Source organism: Leishmania infantum, chromosome 30 (genome assembly GCF_000002875.2).
Source record: "Leishmania infantum JPCM5 genome chromosome 30".
Taxonomy (NCBI): Eukaryota; Euglenozoa; class Kinetoplastea; order Trypanosomatida; family Trypanosomatidae; genus Leishmania; species Leishmania infantum.
In genome coordinates, this window is record NC_009414.2 from 698,212 (window position 1) to 719,648 (window position 21,437).

At 60.0% G+C, this 21,437-nt stretch overlaps 6 protein-coding genes across 6 annotated transcripts; all 6 read left to right on the forward strand.

Annotated features, from left to right (window-relative positions):
• Window positions 1–1,582: 1,582 nt before the first annotated feature.
• Window positions 1,583–2,872, forward strand: LINJ_30_1960 (conserved hypothetical protein; the record flags this gene model as incomplete). Its single annotated transcript, XM_001467005.1, has 1 exon — window positions 1,583–2,872. One exon carries the CDS (start codon window positions 1,583–1,585, stop codon window positions 2,870–2,872), a length of 1,290 nt encoding a protein of 429 aa, XP_001467042.1.
• A 641-nt stretch (window positions 2,873–3,513) lies between these two features.
• Window positions 3,514–4,539, forward strand: LINJ_30_1970 (conserved hypothetical protein; the record flags this gene model as incomplete). Its single annotated transcript, XM_001467006.1, has 1 exon — window positions 3,514–4,539. The coding sequence occupies one exon, from the start codon at window positions 3,514–3,516 to the stop codon at window positions 4,537–4,539; it is 1,026 nt and encodes a 341-aa protein (XP_001467043.1).
• A 903-nt stretch (window positions 4,540–5,442) lies between these two features.
• LINJ_30_1980 (conserved hypothetical protein) lies at window positions 5,443–6,426 on the forward strand (the record flags this gene model as incomplete). The annotated part of the gene is made up of 1 exon (XM_001467007.1): window positions 5,443–6,426. The coding sequence occupies one exon, from the start codon at window positions 5,443–5,445 to the stop codon at window positions 6,424–6,426; it is 984 nt and encodes a 327-aa protein (XP_001467044.1).
• An 896-nt stretch (window positions 6,427–7,322) lies between these two features.
• On the forward strand, window positions 7,323–13,805 carry LINJ_30_1990 (cyclosome subunit-like protein; the record flags this gene model as incomplete). Its single annotated transcript, XM_001467008.1, has 1 exon — window positions 7,323–13,805. One exon carries the CDS (start codon window positions 7,323–7,325, stop codon window positions 13,803–13,805), a length of 6,483 nt encoding a protein of 2,160 aa, XP_001467045.1.
• Window positions 13,806–14,699: 894 nt separating this feature from the next.
• On the forward strand, window positions 14,700–15,089 carry LINJ_30_2000 (putative intraflagellar transport (IFT) protein; the record flags this gene model as incomplete). Its single annotated transcript, XM_001467009.1, has 1 exon — window positions 14,700–15,089. The coding sequence occupies one exon, from the start codon at window positions 14,700–14,702 to the stop codon at window positions 15,087–15,089; it is 390 nt and encodes a 129-aa protein (XP_001467046.1).
• A 2,224-nt stretch (window positions 15,090–17,313) lies between these two features.
• LINJ_30_2010 (hypothetical protein, unknown function) lies at window positions 17,314–20,490 on the forward strand (the record flags this gene model as incomplete). Its single annotated transcript, XM_001467010.1, has 1 exon — window positions 17,314–20,490. The coding sequence occupies one exon, from the start codon at window positions 17,314–17,316 to the stop codon at window positions 20,488–20,490; it is 3,177 nt and encodes a 1,058-aa protein (XP_001467047.1).
• Window positions 20,491–21,437: the final 947 nt, after the last annotated feature.

Sequence of the window (21,437 nt, forward strand, 5' to 3'; positions counted from 1 at the left end):
CTCACGCGCATCCGCACGCGGCACTGCGCTGCTGTCTAACGCGCTGGGCTCCCTGTGCATACTTATGCCCCCGCTACAGAGCGTCGTGCCGCGTTTCGAAGTGCCGACCATGTTGTCATCCGGCCCCAAACACAAACGAAAAAAAAGAAAAGGTGAAGCTGCAGCGGACGTCTGAAAAGGGAGGGAGGAGAGGGGCGCTGACAGCAAATCGCGGCGCGCAAGCGTTCCTCTTTCCGCGCATTTTGTTTTCCCTTTTTCGGCTGGTCTTCTTCGTTCCGGGGACTCACTTGCAGCCCTCAACAAGGAGCCGGAGCGTGCCTGTGTGCGGTTGTGTGTGTTTGTGTTCCGAAAGGAGCGGTGCGCTACAAGGACGTTCACCCAAACGCGTTTGGCCGCCCATCGCCTTACCTTGCTTTCCCGCGCCACCGTATCACGTAGCCGGTGAGGTCTCCACCCCTTCTGTGGTTCTTTACTCTCTCGTTATCCGTGGTGGTATGTTTTTGCTCTTTGTGATTTGATGGGCATCATCGGCCTTCCTCCCCTTGCGTCAGCTCTCCCGCCCGCACCACTCATGTGTGTTCGGCTTTCTCTCATCACTCGACATTCGCGGTCTTTCGGTTGACTTGGCTGACCCTCCACACCCGCCCTCCTTCTTCATCCATTGCTGTCTCACTCTTTCGCTCAGTCGCTCACTTTCTCACGGATCTTTTTTTTTCTCGTGCCTTCACGTTCTGAACTCCCCTCCCTTCTGCTGGTCCTTCCTGCCACTGACTTCCGCGCTTCCTATTCTGCGCTTTCCTTCGCTGTCTCTTGTATATGTGTGCACATGCACGTGTGTGTGTATGTGTGGCTCCTGTCTCTGTCTTGTCCTTACCTCCAACTCGTGTGCTCCACCGCCGTTCCTCGTCGCGCTGTCCGTCAACTCTTATCCACTTCGCTGATACATTTCTCTCTATTTTTATGTGAATACATATATAGCACATAAACATACGTATCTATATGTATTTATTGATTGTATTCTCTCGTCTTTCTCTCTTCTTTTTCTTTTTTTTTGGTGGGTGCGTACTTCGCCTGAGTGAGGCGTATTGCTATTGTGGTTGTTGTCCCTCGTTGTCAGCCACACTGCTGCGGATCAGCAAGCCACAAACATAGAAGGAGGCAGAAAAGGGAGAGGGAACGAGGGGGCGACGGGAGGGAGTAGGAGGAGTCGCGTGACGAGTGCACTGTTGTCGCTCTCGATTCTCTCGCTTAGATCCTCCTTCCGCCTTGGCGCGCGTTCTGTCCCCCAACGTCTTCAGTTTCTACGGAGGCGCGCACAGGAGCAAACACCACGAGTGCCGATTTCCGTTCAGTGTTGAGCTCCATCGTTATCATCATCGGACAGCCCACACACACAAACACACACACACACACATAGAGTAGAAGTGTGCAGCAGCTGTCTTCAGCTTCTTTTCGTTCGTTTGTTTCCAACCACCGGCTTGCTATTCATCCTTGTTCTTGCGAGAAACGCCCCGCGCGTTGTTTACGCCCTCCCCTCTCCTTTCCTCCACATACAGACGGCATAGGCGGGCATGATAATCGAATGGAGTTCCCCGTGTTTGTGGCCTCCGACGTTCACGGCGAGAAGGTGAACCTCGCGCTTCGCTACAATCCACGCACAACAACGCTGGATCGTTTCCTGAGCGTCGCGTCGCGCTGCTTTGATGACGTCGCACATTTAACGCGTCGGGGCTGTCTTCAGCCATTTTCTGCTGCCTACATCTACAGAGATGTACAGTGCCAGTGGGACGTGCTAGAGGATTGCACCCAGCTTTCACCCTTCTGCCAAGTCTATGTGTTCCGCCAGCTGTTCAACGAGGTCGTCGCGGCGATTTCCGACCCTCTGGACGCGTCGCAGCTACTCTCGGTGCACGACAGAAAAGCCGACTGTGCGACTTCTTGTACAGGTGCATCGTTCTTGGCGGGTTTGCCACCTCTCAACTCATCGAAATCGACCTCGCCGATCCGTGTCGCCGCCGACCGCTGGGCAGTTTCGCAAAGCCGCCAGCATCCCGAGACGGCGAGGCCTCGCTTTGGGGTGCCGTCGCTGCTGTGCAAGAACGACAGTCCACTGGTACATGCGACACACCCGACAAAATCAGAGAGGGCAACTCATATCGGTGATGAGGCGGAAGGTTTCCATCATGTACGGTCCGCGGACAGTGCGGCAGCATTCCGCTGTGTGAAGTCACACCGCTTTCGTATGCAGATCTTGTCCCCTCCAGTGGAGACTCAGATGCACCGTCAAGACGCGGCGCGCAACGCGACAAGCACGTCCGTTCATTTAGCCGCTCTCGCTGCGCTAGGGCCACAGGCTGCGTATGTGAAGCCGATGAGACGTCACCTGAGCGACTCGTACAACGCGCCCCCCGCACCATCCTCCTCCTCCGCGGGAGAGGTGGCCATTCCAAGGAGCTGGTATGACTCTTCTAGGCACTCTTTTCCCAGTACATCACCGCGGGCACGCACGCCAGGTCAGTCGCCTTCTCAACCCTTGTTTGTGTCAGCATACAGCGGCGGCACAGTGTTGCCCTTCTCACCACGGGAAGGTCGATCAAGGGCGCTGTCGCAGACTGACGAGCGCCACCGCGAGATGCTCGCGTACAGCGAAGCACGCAGCGGGCGCGGCGACAGCATCCTGCGTGAGGAGCGGGTGCGCGTAGCGGCACACATGCTTTTGGGGATCGATGAGCTGCGCTCACATCTGCGAGAGGAGACTCGGCAACTGAAACGGACACTGAGTGACTTACTGCACAGTCGCGTTTCGCCGCTGAACAGAGCTGATGACGGTACAATATATAATGCGTCTCCTCCTGGCATGTCTGTGTTGTGATGAGACTGGCGTGGTGTGCCCTGCCCTGCCTCCCTTGATCTTTACAAGAACGTCCCTCTCTCTCTCCGCCCCCCCACTTCCTCTCTGTGTATCCCTATCAGGACTTGTAGAAAAGTCAAATTATGGAGGCGTATGTGCTGTTTCGTCTTGCGCTGCGGCCGTGGCGACGCGGTGCCCCGTGCTCTCCTTTGCTTTTCTTTCGGTCATGATGCCTTTCTTGCTCGGCACTCATTGGGGGTGATCCAGCGATCAGGTTGATTCCTGTTGTGCTCATCTCACTGGGTACATCTTCCTCAGCGTTCTGGCGCGTTTATTCTTCTCGTACGTCGAGTGCCAATCCGCTCCCTCGCCACCTTGCTCTCCTCTTGTTTCTCGCTCTGTCTTCTCTTGCTGCTCTCGGCTTTCCCACTTGCTCATCTGGTCGCACATCATGTACTTTAGGAGCGAGCGACGCTGTCGTACGCGGCAGCGCCACATCGCCTTTGTACGGACAGCCTCTCTGATCACGTGCCGACAGCTTTCATCATCTCTCTCCCACCACACTCTCCTCGCCCTACCGCAGGCACCGTATTCGTGTCTTATGTGCGAGCCTTTTGCCTTCGTGGCGCCTCTCTTTTTCTTTTTGTCGTTGACAGGTCGTCATGGCGGAGGGCCTCAAAGAGTCGTGCAAGAAAATACTGCAGCGCTTGCAGCAGCAGGATGTGGCCGAGTTTGGCTGCATCTTATGCAGCCAGCACGTGCGAGGGCAAGACGCGCTGATGCAGCACCTCATTGCCGAGCACCAGGTGCACTGCCTTCACTTTGACAACGTGGTCGATCTCCCTCGGCTGCTGGAGCACCTGTCGACACTGCTGCACAGCCATGTGACTTCTCCTGCGCAGTGGGTGTGCCCCGTCTGCGGTGAGGGCACCGCATCGGACAGTGCGGAGACCCTGGTTCGCCATATGCGCCTGGCTGGGCACCAGCACTGGAACCCGCACACGATTCCTAGCATGGCGCCGTGGTGCCTAACGGGCATCTCTGCGCCCACTGGGCCGGGTAACAAGGCGCTCGCGGCGACGGCTATGCCAGCCACGTGTGCGCCCTCCTCTCCTGCGCCGCAAGGGCTAGGGCGAGGCGACGCGGATGAGGAGGTCACCGACTCGGAGTGGAACGATATGGAGGACGAGGAGGTGGACGAGGACGAGGACTGGAACTTGGAGTGTGTTTGCCTTTACTGTGACTACAGCGGCGAGGACGTCCTCCAGCACCTCAGGACCCATCACAACTTCGATTTCCGCGCCAGTGTGCTGCGGCGACCTGACTTGCACGACGAGTACGACCTGATTCGTGTGGTGAACATGGTCAGACGTGCTGTGTGCAGCGACCGCTGCCCGTACGGGGACGAGTGCGACGTTGACGGCAAGCAGAACAATCGCGCTGCGCTAGAGGCGCACCTTGCACTTCAAAAGGAGCACCGTCTGCCGCGGCGCGTCTCGTCGAGTGACGCCGATCTGATCCCGGTCCTGCCCGGGGATGCCTTCATCTCCATGCTGGTAACGAGCGGTGAAGGCTTTCTCCAGGCGGAGGAAGAGGATCCAGACTTCCCGATGGTGCCCACGGTGCAGGAGCTAGCTGCGGCAGCGTCGCGCGCGCCGCACACGACGAAGTCACTTTCGAGCACCTAGTGCCTACGCCATTGGCATCTGTGCGTCGTTTCCGATCTTTCCGGGGCTCTTGCACTGCTCCTCGCACACGTACCCCTCTCTGCCGGGTTTTCCACGTCTTCCTTTCGTTTCACTACTGCGTAGTCGCGTGTCTGCACTCGGCGAAGTCCGGCGTCGTCAGGTCGAGACGAAGAAGAACACCAACACAGAGGCGTGGCATACTGGTTCGTGTGCGCATGTACGCATTTCTGTTTCGCTCCGCTAGTCGCAGTTGCTGGCGCCTCTGTTGAGTAATAAAGATCCTGAACCAACATAGAAAAAAAAACCGTTTCAAGAGCAAACGACTACCGAGCGCGAGGCAAGACGGAGGGTGGGACGGACGACGAGAGGTACGGGAGGGGCGTGATGCCAACCCCGTGGAAGAGGGAGCATTCCGAGTTTCTCCTGCTCTGCCTCATCGACGGTGGCCCACCGCACTCACAAGTACGTCAAATCCATCTGGGCCGTGTCTCCGGAGGAGACGAACGACACCATCACGCGCTCTTGAGTGTGTATTGCGAGGTGCTGACCAGTTGCGCCAACAAGGCTTCTCGGGCAGAGAGAGGAGGTTTGTTGGATCTCCGGCGTGCGCCCTCTGTTCTATATCTGACTTTCTCTCGCTCGCACTATACATATATATCTACGCATATACATGTCTCGATGCAACATCTGTGCTGCACAGTCCGTAGATGGCGCTTGCTCGATTACAGACTTCCGGCGCTCAGGAACGCGTGATCCGCACAGAGACGTTCACGCACGCACAGAGAGACGTCGCAGGCGTGTGCCTCACATAATGCGGGTCGCCGCGACTGTCTTTCACATATCCTTTTTTCTGGATGTGCCCTTGCGTGCGCGTGCGTGCTATGCTTTTTGTTGCGTGGCGACATGCAGCGAGGCCACAGGTGTACCGACCAGCTCCTCCTTACCCGACGTCTGCGCCGACTTTTCGCTCGTGTCCACGAACGCCAATGGCTGCTGCATCACCACCAGAGCGATGCGTCTCTGTCCTGGTTTCACGCTTCATCGCGTCCATTACAGGCATTGCATCACCTTCGCTCACTACAAACAAACCTGTCGAAACTTGCCTGGGCACCGGCGTCCTTCGCCGAAGAGGCTGACGGTGACTCTCCGCAAACGAAACTAGAAGATCGGCCCCGCGATCGCGCACCACCGCATCCCGCGGCACCACCGGGAGACCCGCCTCCGTTTGCTCACCCCGCTGCGCCGCACCTGTCCTTTCTCATGAATGCCTCCTTTCTGCATGAAACCTGCCTTTTCTTGCTGCTCCTGCGCAACCCGCTGCCAAGTAGTTCACTGGCTCGGCTGAGTTCCCTGTCGGAGCGGGAGCCTCTGCAGGTTCACAGTCACGGCACTGTAGCCGCGGAGACAACGCACTACATTTTGCAGAACGGTCTCTGGTGTTCGTGTTTGCCGCATTCTGTCGAGGCAACGTGGCTCAGGGCAGCCACCCCCGCCATCGACGTTCAACTGGAGCTCGGTGCCAGCACAGACCCCACTACCAGGCACGATCAAGCACCTGATGATAGCTTAGATGAGCGCGGCGACGCTCGCGAGGCAGCATTGGCACGTCTCTGCAGCCACGACTACCTCGAGCATCTCATCTGGCCGACGCACGCGGCAGGGGCCGTGAGGCCTGAGCTTGCTGCGGACTGCGTGTGGGTTGATGTGTCAAGCGTGCGCTCGCACGCTCTTCACTCCTACAACGACGCCTTCTGGGTACCCTTCAGCACAAGCCACAGCTTCGCCGCGTGGCACCGCGCGTCACTGTGTGCAACGCTAGACGGCCAGCACGCTGCCGCCAGTGTGGAGGCGTGGAGGTGGACCGGTGACCTGTACATATGCGGCTGATTGCCAAAAAGAAAACCTGACGCACGGCGCTGCGCGGTTGTGTTGGCATTCGACTTGCCGCTCAGTTCCCACCGCTTCCTCTTCGCCCTCTTCACTTGCCTTACCTTCCGTATCTTAGCGGAGAAGGTGGTGGTGATTGCACGCTCTCTCGGTGTACATCTTCCCACTTCCGCGTATCCGAGATGTGCGGCCAAGACCCCGTTTTCTCAGCCACGCACTCCCTGCGTTGCTATTCGCTTCTTGCCTCCTGCTGTACCGTGTGTGTTCTCTCTGCTTCGGCTGCCTTCAGCGGCTTCTGCTCTGCACTTTGGAAACGATTGCCACACAAAACAGCACTGCTCCGCGAAGGCCAGCGGGTTCTCTCCTTCCGCGCGCGCGCTTCACAACCGCAGCGAACATGCAGCTGCTCGCGTGCGTCTCTCTGCTACATCAAGTGAGAGAGCAGTCGCTGCGGCGGCCCTCGCGGCGATCTCTGCGCTGCTTGCGTCCCGCCCATTCTCCGCTGCTGTTGCGGTCATGCAGTTGCCATATTGTCTCCTTCCTCGTCTCTGTCGCATCCCCGCAGCTTCCTCGCACGCACGCAGTTGTGCTGCCCCTCTTCCCCCTTTTTTCACTACCGTTGGAATAGATGATGGGCACAACAGCGCGTGCTTCCGCATACCCCATTTTACACAACGACACGCGCACATTTGTAGACGCTGATAAGGCCGCGGCGTCGGCAGCTGCCTCTTGCTTCCCCCTCCCCCTGAACCTCACCTCGGCACTTGAAGCCTCACGTGCACGATTTTGAGAAGCACGCCGCGGCACATCGGCTACTGCCTCCGACCTTGATTCGCCCACTTATGTGTCGTTTTGGGCAGGCGGCGCATCTGCTCAAAGAACACCGGTAACGAACAATGTCACTCAGCCCGTACACCATCGATGTAGGTCCGTGCAAGGCAGACGGTAGGCGAGACGTCTTTCTTCAGTGGCATCAACGCCCATGTTTCAGCACGACGCATCGCGGAATCACACGGGTGTGCCTCGCAAAATGGCCGGCGCGCTCGAGGACCGATATGGCGCTGGAGACGAACGACGTGGATGAGAGTGAGGCACTGCGAGCACAGCGAACTGAGCAGGTGTATCAGACCCTGCTCGAGTTCGGCGATCCACAGGGCCCGCCCACGTCACCTCAGCTGATGTGCTCTGACCATGATGCGGCCGGCAACGACAACGACGCGAGGTCTCCTTTGGAGCAGTATCTGTGCGTCTTTCATCGCGAAGAACTGGCTGATCAGTACGGCCGCTACACCTTTGTTCAGCCGCACACGATCTGCACCGCGTACCGCATCGCTGACTCCACCGCGCTTGAGCTGGTTCTGCACAATATCACGCCGACCGACATTTCTGCCGCCGCAGCCGGCGTGTTTGTTCGTGGCCACCGTCAGTCCAACAAGGGCCTCCCATCGAGCACGCCCCTAGAGTATCAAGGCATTCAATACAAGCCGGCGTCGAATCTGTGGTGGATGGGGGCACCTTTGTCGCTGAAGCCAGTGTACGTTGCGGTGCCGCTTGGCCCGCAGGTAGGCGCGACTGGTGGCGCGCCAAAGGGCTCAGTAGACAAGGCATCCGGGTCGCATGCGGACGGCATCGCGGCGGCTGACTCTGATCACGGTGACAAGGCTGCGGGAGACACAGTGTCGCGCCCAGTGGCTTCTCCCATCGCCGTCGGCGCCGACGACGCAACAGCGCAAAAGGAGACTGGTGACAACACGAGTAGCCCCCTTCTTGTGGAACTCGGGGGCCGCACGGCACAGGGTGAGTTCGAGTTCCGGCACTCCCGCTCCTCCAGTCCCAACATGTGCTTCCCGAGCCAGAGTGCAGTGCTCCCGGCGGAGGGGCTAGCGTCCCAGGTGGCGGCTGCCGCATCCTCTCCGTCGTTGCCGAGGGCTTCGCTTCCTTTGGTCAGCAATGCACAAGCTCGGCACGTTGCAGTGGAGGCGACGGTGCTGGCGCAGCTGGAGCTCTTTGACTTGACAGCCGGTAGCTGCACATGTGCAAGCTCGCTCGCCGTCGTCCGCACGGGTGACGACGAGCTGGGTCTCGCAACGACGACACCGCAGTACGCGCTAGACTGCATGCTGTGGCAGTGGTGGCCACACCGTGTCCGGCTGCCGCGGCTTGCCTCCGGCAACGCTGCCCTGTCGGCGGTGGCGTCGCCGCATGCGGCACTTGATCGCTACGCCGTTTTCGTGTACGATGCACATCAAAGCCGCGTGTTCGTGCTCCGCACGCCGCACCTGCGCAGCGGCACCGGTGACTTCGAGCTACTCTTCTCTTTTCCATGTGGCAGCCTGCCATTTGTCCTGCCGTGTTTGCGAGCGCCGCACCCAGCACCCATCGCCGTGTGCAACTACCCCCGCCCCAACTGCATCTCCGTCTACGATGTCATGGCGCTGCTGGATGCCCCGGCGGCCACCACGGTAGCTATGGAGCTCGACCTAGAAACGTACCAGGCGAACCACTCGGCCTTCTTCGGGAAAGTGTGCACATCTTCAAGCGGCGATGATAGTGCACTTTTCGGAGGAGCTGATATTTTATCGACGAACGGCAGTTCGACCCGTGGTTTCATGCCAGCGCCTCCACTCCCCACCGGAGCTGCAGACAACGCCATGGCGCGCTCCGTCACCGCTGCTTCATGGAGGGCGGATGCCATTAACGGCGTGTCCCACCCCATCCGCAACATCTTGTACCACTATCAGAATCGCCTCGTCGTACAGTACGCCTGGCCCAGCGGCTCTGCGCAGCCGGCAGCGACGGAGGGCGCAGACGACGCTGATGCGGGATTCGCGTCGTCGTGCGGTAGCGGCGAGTACGAGGCGGATAGCGATCAGAGTGTGCGTAGTCGCCACCGGCGCCGTCGCCGCTGCGAAGGCACGGTCTCGTTCACCGTCGAATTCCCGGCGATCACACTCGATCAGGATCCGTTGCTCGCCTTTGTGCTCGAGGCACTGAGCGCCGCCCTTGGCGCCCGCGCAGTGGCGGCTCTCGAGTACATCCTTTTCGCGGAGCTGTGGCACCGCAAGTGCCGGGCGGCTGCCGTTGCTGATGCCTTTGACCTTTGCGCACGGCTGCTGCGCAAGATTTTCAGATGTGAATGCGGTTGCTCCGACCCGGCGCTCGCGTGTGCGAGCGCGCGGGCGGAGCTGCAGCAGGCAGCAGAAGACCCCGAGGCTACGGCGTGCGGGTCGGAGGCCATGACGGAAGCTGCAGCGCCTCATGTCTTTGTGGATCCTTCGACCGTGACGCTTCAGCAGATTCGTCGGACCATCGCGCGGCGCCACACCGCAGACGCACCGGCGTGCTGGAGAAAGGAGGAGGAGGAGAGCAGCACCACCAGCGTCGTCAAAACCCCCATTCCCGTCCGGCGGGGGGCGATTGACGCGTACGCGTGGACGAGGCAAGAGCGTGGCTTGGCTTTGGTAGCACTGCATCTGCTGTTTGAGGCGTGCCGTGCACAGGAGCATCTCTGGCCACTGCTGCCGCGTTTGGCGAGCGTGAACCGGGACCTGAGCGACGCCTTGCAGTGGCCTTCCTACGTAGAGTACTATGACGTTATGTGTCCCAGGCTCTTCGCAGCCCCTCCGCCTCCGTCACAGATATCACCGACGCAGAGCTTTACGGACAGCCTCCCGGCGAGTGTGCTGCAATGTCACTTCGACTCACTGGAGAGGCCGGACAACGCCGCAGCGCTGCGAGCGTGCTGTGCCACGACCGTGGCACCGTCAGCCGCCGAGTTCGCGAGCGGCGACGCACCGGCGCTTTTTTCGGCGCTCTCCCTCACAGCAATGCGTAGCAGCATCCCCAGATCCGTTGCGGTGCCTTTTGGCACGTGGCCGCTCCTGAAGCACTTGCCAGATGCACACCCTATCGCACTCGTGAATCGCGTCGTGCTCCTCTACCGCGACATCTTCGGCGCCTCAGCGGGTTCGCTAACTGCCACTTTGGCCTCGAGCGTGGACACCAGCAGAGGGGACGTTCTGGTGGACTCGCACGTTGATGCGACTTGGTGGCAGCGTATCTGTAGCCTGGTTCTGCAGCGGCACATCTCTTCGCGCGTGGTGCGGCACACCCTGAACGCCGCCGCGGCGTACCCGCTTTTGGAGGCGTTGACAAAGGGACGTGAGTGTGCCGATTCCACGTGGCCAGCGGCACTCCTCGAACTGGTAGGCCGCCGGGACCGGTGCCCACCCACCTCGCGAACCGCGCAGATCTCGAGCGCTGGGCAGCACGTGGTGGAGACCGCGGAGGAGAACGCCGTCTCGCGTCAGTTCCGCGTGGCTTTGACGGACGACGACGGTGTCTCTGTGCGGCCGGACTTCCGGAAGACCTGGAGAGACTCTCGCCTCGATATGGTGCAGAATCTCTTTAACACGGTCGCCCCTATTTCGCTCTCGGGGTTCGAGGATCGGCCGGAGGAGCTCACCGGGGCGCTTGAGCTGCTCTCCTGCCGCACGCGAGCGATGCCGCTCGGTCGCGGCATGCTCACAATGTGCACGCAGAGCTTCAAGGTGCAGGATAGCATCCCCATTGCACCGCTCAATCTGAACGGGCGCACCAGCGACGGAATCAATGTTGCGAGCAAGCCGGCGGACGACCTCATGTGGCCTCTTTTTCACAATGGGTGCGCAGCCGGTCTCCGGTTTCTGCCGCTGCCGCCAGCCTTCTGCGCCGGCGCAGGAGAAGCGCCGTTCGCGACGCAGGACGCGCTCGGAGACACGGATGCAAAGGAGACAGCTGCCCTTTCGCTTCGTAACGTCACGCAGAGCATCACAAAACAGTGGGTCATGTACCAGACGAAGAACATTGGCGACCCCGCTTCGCGAGCCGGGCTCTTGCTCGCCACGGGTATCCTCGGCCACCTCACGGTGCTGCAGCGCACGGATATTTTCTACCTTCTCATCTCGCGACAGGAGCAGTACGTCTGGCGCGAGGCCACAACGATGGCGGTGATGCTGGGGCTGAGCTGCAGCTTCTGCGGCACCGGAAACGAGGCAGTGTTCCGCTGCCTCTCGGTGCATGTGCAGTCGCTGAACCCGAGTGCCGAGGATATCGAGGTGTCCCTGGATGTGCAGACTGCAGCGCTTGTGTCCATGGGCCTTCTGTGCCAACAGTCGCCGTCTAACTCCTTTCTTGTGGAGGTCTTCCTCGTTGAGCTGTCGCGCCTGCCCACGGATGAGCACTGCACCAAGCGCGAGGGCTACGTGCTCGGCGCCGGCTTCGGCCTTGGCCAGCTGCTGCTCGGCGTAGGCCAGTCGCACGGAGTGCAGCGCGTCGAGGACCGTCTGCTGGCCATCATGAGGGGTGAACCGCGCAGCGCCGCCGTGTCAACGCGCGAGGGTGTCGAGCACTTCGAAGAAACGATGGGTCGCGGGGAGGCGGGGCATTTCCTCACCCGTGCGCTGCTGTCGCAGGACGAGCGAGAGGCCACCTACAACGCATGTGCGAGTGTCTACGAAGGCGACTGCTACAACGTGTTCGTGTCCGGCCCAGCGGCTGCTATGGCGCTCGGCATGATGTATCTGAGGACTGATAGCGCGTTTATCGCGTCAAGGATGGCGCCGCCGAATCGGCGCGCCGCTATGCAGAAGTTGACGCCTCTGATGTGCCACCTGCGGAGCATGATGGCCTCGCTGATTGGCTGGAGCTCGATCGAGCCAACGCGGCTGTGGCTCTACAACCAGGTGCCCTCCTCCTTGTTGGAGCTGACGCAAGCATCGCTGCCGCGGCTCGCCACACAGCAGATCAACTACTTGCTGATGAATCTTGCCCACTGTATCGCCGGGCACGTGATGGCGGTCGGGTTGCGGTTCGCAGGCACGATGAACAGCACAGCGCGCGACCTCATCTTCGCGGAGCTACAGGGCTTTCTCGCTGGCCGCGTTGGTTCCACCAAGGCCGCCACTCCCGCCGTACAGCGCGCGACAGGTGCGTATGAGACGTGTCTGCTGGCCTGTGCGAATGCGCTGAGTCTTGTCATGGCGGGCACAGGGGACTTGAGGGCGTTAGCGCTGCTGCAGCAGTTGCACCGGCGCACAAATGTGCCCTACGGCTCTCACATGGCCATCTCCATGAGCATCGGCTTGCTATTCCTGGGAAGTGGGCGGTTGACACTGTGCAACAACATCACCGCGGTGGCGGCGCTGCTCATGGCATTTTACCCGGTCTGGCCGAAGGACGCAGAGGACAACACGGGCCATTTGCAAGCGCTGCGACACTTGTATGGGCTGGCCGTGGTGCCGCGGGTCATGGAGGCGGTGGATGCCGTCAGTCACCAGCCTGTGTCGGTTCCTGTGCGCATCGTTCTGCGCAAGAAGAAATCTGCGGAAATGGACGCCGATGTGAGAGCTCAGCAGCGAACCTCGCGTGCTGCTGCTTCTGATGCCGTGGAGCGCGCCGAGGACACCGAGCAGGCTATCCACACTGTCACCCCGTGCCTATACCCGCCAGTGGAGATGATTGAGCGGGTGGAGGTGCGCGGCACTCAATACTACCCACTGGTGTTCTACGCCTTCAGCAAGGAGCTCACACAGTCGGCGGGTATGCTGTTTCGCGTCATGGCGAAGGAGAGCGCCTCCTCACCAGTCTACAGTCGAGGCGGCGGGCGTGCTCTCTCTACCAGGACCTCAATCGAATCCAGGCTGCTCGGCTGGCTGCATCGACTCTTTCGCCAGAGCTCGACAACAATGACCGAGGCACTCACCATCATTGACAGCGTGAAGCTATTGTTACGGGTGCAACGCCCGCTCCTCTCCCGCACAACAGGGGGAGGTGAGCTGCTGCTCTCCGGCGACTTTGGGGAGGCCATTGCGGAGGCGATGGAGAGACGGTATGCGTTCATCTTCCTTCGTGGTGGCGTGCCGGCCGTCGAGGGTGTGTCGAGTGATCCTCACCACCCACTTCGCCAGCTGATTCTCGAGGGCAAATCGCGCGCAGAGGTGTTTCAGTCCATCGCCCGCCATCCTCAGGGCACGGTGGCGTTTCCATGTGACTTCACAGCCCTTTCCGTCGGTGGCGCCTCTCCGGCAAACGGGGGAGGAGGGATCACGATGGCGCCGATGTTGCCTGCAGAGCGGAACATGTGCCCTGTCATTGACACGGGTGCGCTGGCGCGCTGGATGACAGAGGCGTTGCACTATTACGGTATAGGTCAGCGGGAGATCGCGCTGCTCCGGCGAGCCTTCACGGCCTTTTCCACGTCTGCGGCTGGTAGCCCGATGGGGACCAGCTGCGAGGGCTCATCTTCGGTGCAGCGACTTACAGCCCTCCTGCGGTTGCAGGCGACGACGCTGCTGCCTCTTGCAACCCTCGAAAAGATCTGGGCCTGCTGCGTCTACTGAGGCGTGTATGCATCGAGCGAGGAGCCCTCGTTGTATGCGACTTGCAGGCGCAAACAAACGACACGACCAGAAAACAAGGAGATGCCAGGGTGCAAGTGCGTGTGTGCGTTCTCACGGATAGAAGGAAGCGACATGAGGGGCCTACTGTTACTCGGATATTCAATGCAGAACGGCGCAGACCGTCGGTGACGGGCGCGCTAACGGGCCCTCGATACGCAAGCAGCTCTGCTTGCGCGTTTTTTGTCCAGCCCAGGCACCGTAGATCACACCTGGAGAAAGGGCAGCATATAGATAGGAGAAAGGAGTTGAATCTACGGCCAAACAAAAAGGGTCTCCATCATTCTCGTAAAGCAACAAGCGGTAGCGCGCGGCTGACGACCGAGCCCCCTTTTTTGTCGTTTTTTTTTTTGTGAGCTCACCCTTCTTCCTGACTCTAGCTGCCATGCCTGTTTTCGCTGACGCTCCTGGGGCCATTATGCGTTGGGCGGCCTTCAAGACGTTTTCTAGCGCTTCGTTCTTTGAGAAACCGTCTGTTCACCCACCCCCTAGCACAGACCACGCCGTCTGTGCACGGGCATTCGTAGCGACTCATCCACTTATCCTTCCTGTTCGCACTCTCCTGTACCTTCTTTGCGCTGCTGCTTCTGACCACATGGCTGATGCACTGCCGGGATGGGCGCACCTGGCACATGCGCGTTTAGTATCAACGTGCTGCGCGCCCCGCGCGATTTCTTCGTCGCCACCGTCGCTTTTTTTTTCGCCGTTTCACAAGTTGTGTCGATCCCTCCCGCAATCCTTCTCTCATTGGAAGCGTCTGGAAAGGGCCAGGCGTGAAAGGCTTACACCTGAATCACTGCAAGTTGCCGCTCTCCCTGAATTTCCTCGGAAGCCATCATGGACGAGGATCGACTCATCATGTTCGATAGCAACGGCGCTATTCGCATGTACGACCCTGAAAAGTATGACGAACTTGTGAAGACAGTCGAGGTGGAGCGGCGCTACGTGGAGAAGATGGATGAGTTCCGCGCTCTCGTGCAGCGCACAATGGCCATTGTCCAGCGCCTCGGCGAAGCGATCGAGGCTGAGAAACTAAAAGCGATTGGATTCCGAAACATCGTCGAAAGCGAGTCTGAGGAGCGTTTCCGCGCCGTCCAGGAGGCCCAGATACGGCTGCGTGAGAAGCAGATGGAGCTAGATCGCTACGTCGCGGAGTACGAGTCTCTGAAGCTCGTAGAGCAGGAACAGCAGACGTTCTTCCAGCATCTTAGCCAGGCCAAGGATTAAAGCGCAGCAATTCAGCAGCAGCGTGTGGCTCACAAGACGAATCTGCTTTTGAGAATGGTGAGCCGCTACAGTGCTGCCCAACGAACGGAGAGAGTAGACGAGGAAAACGAAATGTCTCGCACGGCACGTGAGACGGAAGCCGTTCAGCCGTACACGCGTTTCACGCGTGCGGGAGTGTGCACGTGGGCCCTTCGCCTCTCTTCCTTGGCGTGGATGCTTTGCTAGCTCTGCGTCGTATAGACCTTTGTGCCGGTGTGCTGGTGGTACATGCTGGCGCGTGAGCGTGAGCGAGTGTTGGCGGTTTCTTGTGTTGCCTTGCAGCTACGATGTATGTAAACTACGTCTCAATAAAGCACGCCCACCGCCGGTTGCTGTAACCTCCGTTTTCCTACTGATCTCGCTCTCTCTGCGTATATAGCCTTCTGCTGCACTTCTTTGTTCATGTGTCCAACTCTGCCCTCGAGTATCTGTGGCCGCGATAGACCGCGCATGCGCACGGGAGTAGCACCAACTGAGGGAGACCAGCGGCGAGGCGTGTGGAGGCAGGGCTCTAGGGAGTTGTTTGGCCTGTCATTGTGAAATAGCGCCTCGCGCCCCTTGAGGCGAATGCCTTCAATTAAGCCTATCATCCAGCCTGATCGGTACGAATATAGATGCAAAGCAGACACACAAAGGCAGCGTGGAGGCGAGTTGCTCTTGCCCGTCTCGGGAAAGTCGAGCCCCCCCCTTCCCCCGCTCCCTCCCTTGCACACCCACCCCGGTCAACTCGCTCCTCCTTAGTGTTGGAGAAGGGAGAGACATAAACGACTGCCCGCTGCTGATGTTGACCTAGTTCGCAATCATTCTCTCCCTTCTCGCTGCCGCTCCTCCTCTTCTTTCCGAGAGTTCGCAGGGCATTATTTCTTGTATGTGTGTGTAGGTGTCGGGCGCACGCCACCAGCCCCTCCGGCTCCACCACCGATAAAAAGACCAAAAAATTGGGCTTCTAGCTCCTACTCTCAAGAGCGTGCCATCGCGCTTCACGTTTCGCCTACCCTCTGTCTTCCTCATCTCAACTGCCGCCTCGCCTCTCTTCTGCCTCCCCTCATTTTTGTAACCGCCTTCCGTTCTCTCTCACGAGCCTTTGCTGCCTTCGATGTGAGGCAGGTGTCTTCATCTTTTTTTTTTCTTTCTATTCTCTCTTGCTGGTGTTGGTCTCAACACTGGTCGGTCTCGCTGTTGTGCAAGGGATGCCCAAGAGCACATCCGTCTTATCTAGTTGTTTACCTGTATCCGTGTCGCTTGCGGCTCCTCTTGGTGTATCTGCGCGTGCGGCAGTCCCAACTTTGTGCGCGCTCGGATCTCCCCCTCCCAACACACATCCATCAGCCGATTACGTGACGTGGTTGACGATATCGCTCTTCCGACCCCCTGCCTCTTTTTCCAAATCACGCCCTCCTTCCCCCAAATCGGTTGGGCGTGGCTCTCTCGCGTATTCTCATCTTGTTCCCCTCATCGGTAGCAGTGACACTCTTTTGTTGTTGTTGTACGCGTTCTTTGCCGTTCTCTCTCTGTGCCTATGCAAATTTTGTTTTATACGGTTTCACTGTTATTGTCGGGGTTTTCTGTGTGTCTGTGTGTGTGTACTGCGCTCTGCACCATCGTATCGTCGCTTCGCTTCTGGCACTCCCCCATCCGGACACGTCTGGCGGTGTTTGTGCCTTTCTTCGTCTCTCTGGATACGTTAGCGTGTGTACCTCTGCACATGCACCCTTGCCGACGTCCTAGGTCTTGTGTTGTTTTCTTCTTTGTGATTTGTTTTCTCGGCACAGAGCTCTTTCTCGGCGTGCCGAACGACTTCATTTCCCATCTCTTTCATCTCTCTCTGCGCGGTAAAGATTTTTTCCCTTTATAGGTGGAAGGGGGGGGGAGGGAAGAGGGGGTAGGAGAGTCGTGCATCAGAGTCTTGTGCGTGAGTGCCATTTTGGTGTGCCGACGTGCATGACTAGGCTGCTGCGCGTAAGGCGGCTGCGACTTGCTTTGTTTCGAGTTTTTTCATTTGCTCCTGTTACGTTGTCTAGAGCGTGCGTCTTGAGGTCCTGGTCGAGAGACGTGGCTGCAGCCGCCTGCCATCCACTGTGCCTGTGCTCGGCTGCGCGTTGAGGCATCAAGTCCCCTGCGCTGCACCGCGTCGCTTGACCCTCTTGTAGATATTTGTTTGCATGCAGGGGTATCTGTACGCCGTATGTGGGCTGCCGCAGCGACGAAGAACTCCCAACACTTATGCTTGTCGACACTTCGTCTTGCTTTCGCTCTTCTTATGTGCGTGTGTGATCGCCAAGGAGACTTGAATCGAACAACAATGGCAGCTTCAGGGCTTAACCATGCGGCACCCCGCCGACGGCCTGGGTCGTGTCCGCCCTCCACGCGGCAGCTCCACTGCATCGAGACGCTGTACGCGACTCACAGACATGTGCCATCCCCGCACTACTGCTTCGACCCTGATGCGCTTCTGGCGAAGTCCATCCAGCAGCAACTCGAGCGCCTGTACAGAGGTCCGAACGCCGACGCCAGTCCACGCCAACGGCCGAGCAGTGCATCGCAGCCACACCGCGGCAGATCGACGAACAGCAAGCAGCATGGAAGCGGTAGTCGAGCGCGGCTGAGCTTGACACAGTCCACTCCCGGTGCGAAGCGGGACGAGTCCTCGTTCTCTCTCTCACGGCTGTCAACGCCTTGCTCAAAGCGCCTCGTGGCGTCGCTGTCTTCTCCCCAGCCGCAGCGTCCGCACGGAACTACAGCGGCGGCAATCTCGCTTCTGACTTCAACTCTTCCTGAACCGTCGCAGCCCCCCGCATGGTGTAGGCAGCGCGGCAAAGAGGAGATCATCGAAAACGAACTTGAGCCGGTGCCGAACCTCATCGGACTCAGCGACTACTTTATGAAGCGCCCTCATTTCGTCTACCGGCCCCGCTCCACGGGTGGCAGCGAGGCAAGTACATCCGCTGCAGACCTGTACAGCGGCTGGCATGATCTCGACGGCGCGAGATGTCACTCCCGCACCCGAGTGACACCGCAGTTGTCACGCTCGTCCAGTTCGACGACGCCAGGCCTCCCAAACAGCTCTAGTATTCGCCGCCCCACACTTCAGTTCGGTGTTCTTCCGAGCTCCGTCGTGCGCAGGTGTGCGGCAGGATTTTCCGGCCAGCCGAAGCCGTCCCAGCGCATTGATACTTCTGCACCAGCGGCGGACCACAGTCGCGGGGTGAACGGCGCACCATTGCCTCCTGGCGAGGCGGCGATTGGCGTACACGCAAGCGAGCCATCATCAAGCAGCAGGCACAGCGCGTCCACCTTCTTCCTAGACAGCGAAGAGGTTTTCTTCGACGAGGATCCGCTCGCGACGCAGCTGCTGCAGGGACCAGAGGCTGCGAAGTGTCCTGCAACAATGCATGCGCCCGCCTCCGAACAGGCAGCACGAGAGCATGAGAGGGCCGACGACCCGGCGGCGTCTGGCACGCGAGCTGCGGCGGCGCTGGAGCCGCTCGTCGTGGAGAGTCTCTCGTCCTCCGCTGCGCAGCATGCACTGTTGCCGCGCGCACCCGAGACCCCATCCGACCCTGTGGCTTCCTTCAGCTCGTTTTCCACAGATCCGGCATCATCCGCCGCTGCCGGGCAGCCTGCCGCACCAGCGACACCAAAACCACCTTCAAGGAGTACACTCTTTCTCCGCAAGCGATCGCCCAGTCCCTGGCACCGCTGCCGCACCATCGACAACTTGCTTCAGAAGCTGCTGCGTCTTCGTGTCCAGTATGAGCGCGTGAGGCATCAGGGGCATGGCCCGTGCGGTGTCTGCGACAAGAGCTTCCTGGAACCGCCACTGTATGCGTGCAGCAAGAGTGCTGCGACACAGGGGAAATGCTTCTCGTCCCTCTCTACCTTTGCTGGGACTGTGCGCTCACACAGTCGCCGTGGCCGCACCCAGCAGCAGGGACGGCAGCCGCACGCTCGACCAGTTTCACGCGGTTCGCAGCGCAGCGGTCTTTGCAGTGGCTGCGGGCACTCAGCACCCCACATTCGCAGCGCTGTCGACGTCGGTAACGGGGATCAAGATGCTAGCCTTCATCTTTTCCGCGGCTTCCGTCGCTGCGAATGCTGCGAGGTCTTACTACCACATGACACAGTTGTGCCGGTGCCGCCGACTGTACCACGGAATGGCGCCTCATTGACACCGCGTCGGGGTCGACGGGGGCCATCTTCGGTGGCTTCGCCAGCTGCGCCACCGCGTCAGCGCTCGACACGCATGTCCGATCCATTCGCGGCAGCTCGGCCGATGCCATCCTACTATTGCCCGTGCCACAGCGAAACGGCTTCGCACCGCCGGCCCTCAGCGCGCCGTAGTGAGGAGGGAGACAGGTGCCGTGAAGGCGTGAGGGACGAAGCGGGAGCACGGGCAGCGCTTGATCTGGACGCGAAAGACCACTTGCTTCTCAAGCTCCTGCGCCGCATAGGGAAGGACATCCGTGCGGGGCAGAAGGGATCGGAAGCGTCAACCGCAGAAGATACGGCAAGCCGCACCACCTCCGGCGCAACCGACCGAGGCGTCGAGGCCTTGCTGCGAGCATTGCGGGAGGAGGTGCACATGGACGATGCGACCTACGCGGAGCTGCTGCGCGAGCTTCATGGAAGTGGCCTGAGCCCAGTCGCTGGGTCATCCGCTGCTTCTTCGGCGGAGCCGACACACACGGTTGTACTCTTTCCGCACAGCATGCCGCACCCCCCGTTTGCACCGCCGCATCATACCACAGGATGCTGCGATGCGGCAGTGGCGACGATGGCATCGCCACCTTCGCCGCCAGAGGTGAACGCGGAGAACAACCACGCAGACGGTAGAGCACGTGGTGCGCCTCTGCAAACATACGAGGAGAACTTGCCGTCAGCCCCTGCCGCTGTCCTCGAACCTCTCCACGCCGGTGAGGGAGCTCCCTGCTCGCAACGCTTTTCGTCAATCTCGAGCATCAAGCTGAGAAGTGACAGCTGCGTCCGCGGTCTCGCTGCGCCTGCTTTGACTTCGCACGAGGAGACTGACGCGTCTGCGCCTGGGCCCGTAGCCGAGCTGCACCCCGCCACCGCCACGATTCCCGCCGCTTTGGGCTCCGTCTTTGACGATCTCGTGCACAAATCCGTTCAGCACAGTCAGCTGCGCATTATCGACGCGCTGGAGGGGGCTCTGCGGGCGCGTCTCGGCAAGGATGAGGAGGACGCGCGGTGGGAGGTGTGTCGCAGGGGAGTGAACGAGGAGGAAGTGCTGCGGCGCCGGGCACTTGCGTTGGAGGAAGCGGTGAAGGGGGTAGATCTTGTGCGGCAGTGCCGCTACCTGCGTGCTCGCATTCTCGTCGCTGAAACGGAGCTGAAAGAGTAGAGGGCGACACTGACGGCAGAGGATCACGCGCGCGAGCGCTTAACAGAGAGAACACGGGCCTCGCGGCGGCTGTGGAGGGCCCACAAAGAGGGTTCGCCGAGCTCTGTATTCTGGAGGAGCGTGGTCGTTGCGGCAACTTGTGGGCAGAGCTGCTCATACGCCAGGAGCTGCTGGTGAGCTTGTGCAGCGACGCCGGGGAGCGCGCCAGGGCCGAAATTGAGTTTGAAGAGCAGTTGAAGCGGACTAACTGGATACAGGTAGTTATCGTGTGTGCTTTCTGGCGCAGACTCATGCGGCAAGGGACACAACGCCTATAAAAGTGAACTGGGCTGAGTGGGGCGGCGGCGTCATTGGGGACATGCCGTTCGCGCCACCGTTAACGGGTGAACAGCTGTCAGCCCCAACAGGGGATGCGCCGACGAAGACCTCTGTGACAGGGGACGCCCCTGAGTCCGTGGCGGCGTCTCCACTGGACACCGGCCTGTCCGTCGAGAAGGATGTTGTCGAGGCTGCTGCACCGCCGGCTGAAGACGAGTCTGTGGCTGACGAGCACGCTCGCGGCGAGGACGGCATACATCTGCTACCGTTCCCTTCCTTCGTCGTCGACGGCAACGTACCCAGGATCATCCCGCCGAGGTCGAAGTTGCCGTTCATCTGGGGCACCTTCAGCGGCCCTGGAGCTACTCGGCAACGGTGCTGGTGTTCCGAACGAGCTTCGTGACTGGGATGAAGAGCAGCAACCGCAGAGCGTCGCACGACACAGTGGTGCGGTGCTGACGGTGCCTGAGCATGTTGATGGCATACCAATACGTATGGAAGGCGAGCTGGAGAACGTCAGCTCCAGGGAGACCCTTGCCTCACTCGCAGACGTGGCGCCGTTGCCGAGGGAGGCGTCATCGCCGGCAGCCAAAGGCAGGGCGGTCGATGCCATGTCGGATGTGCAGCCC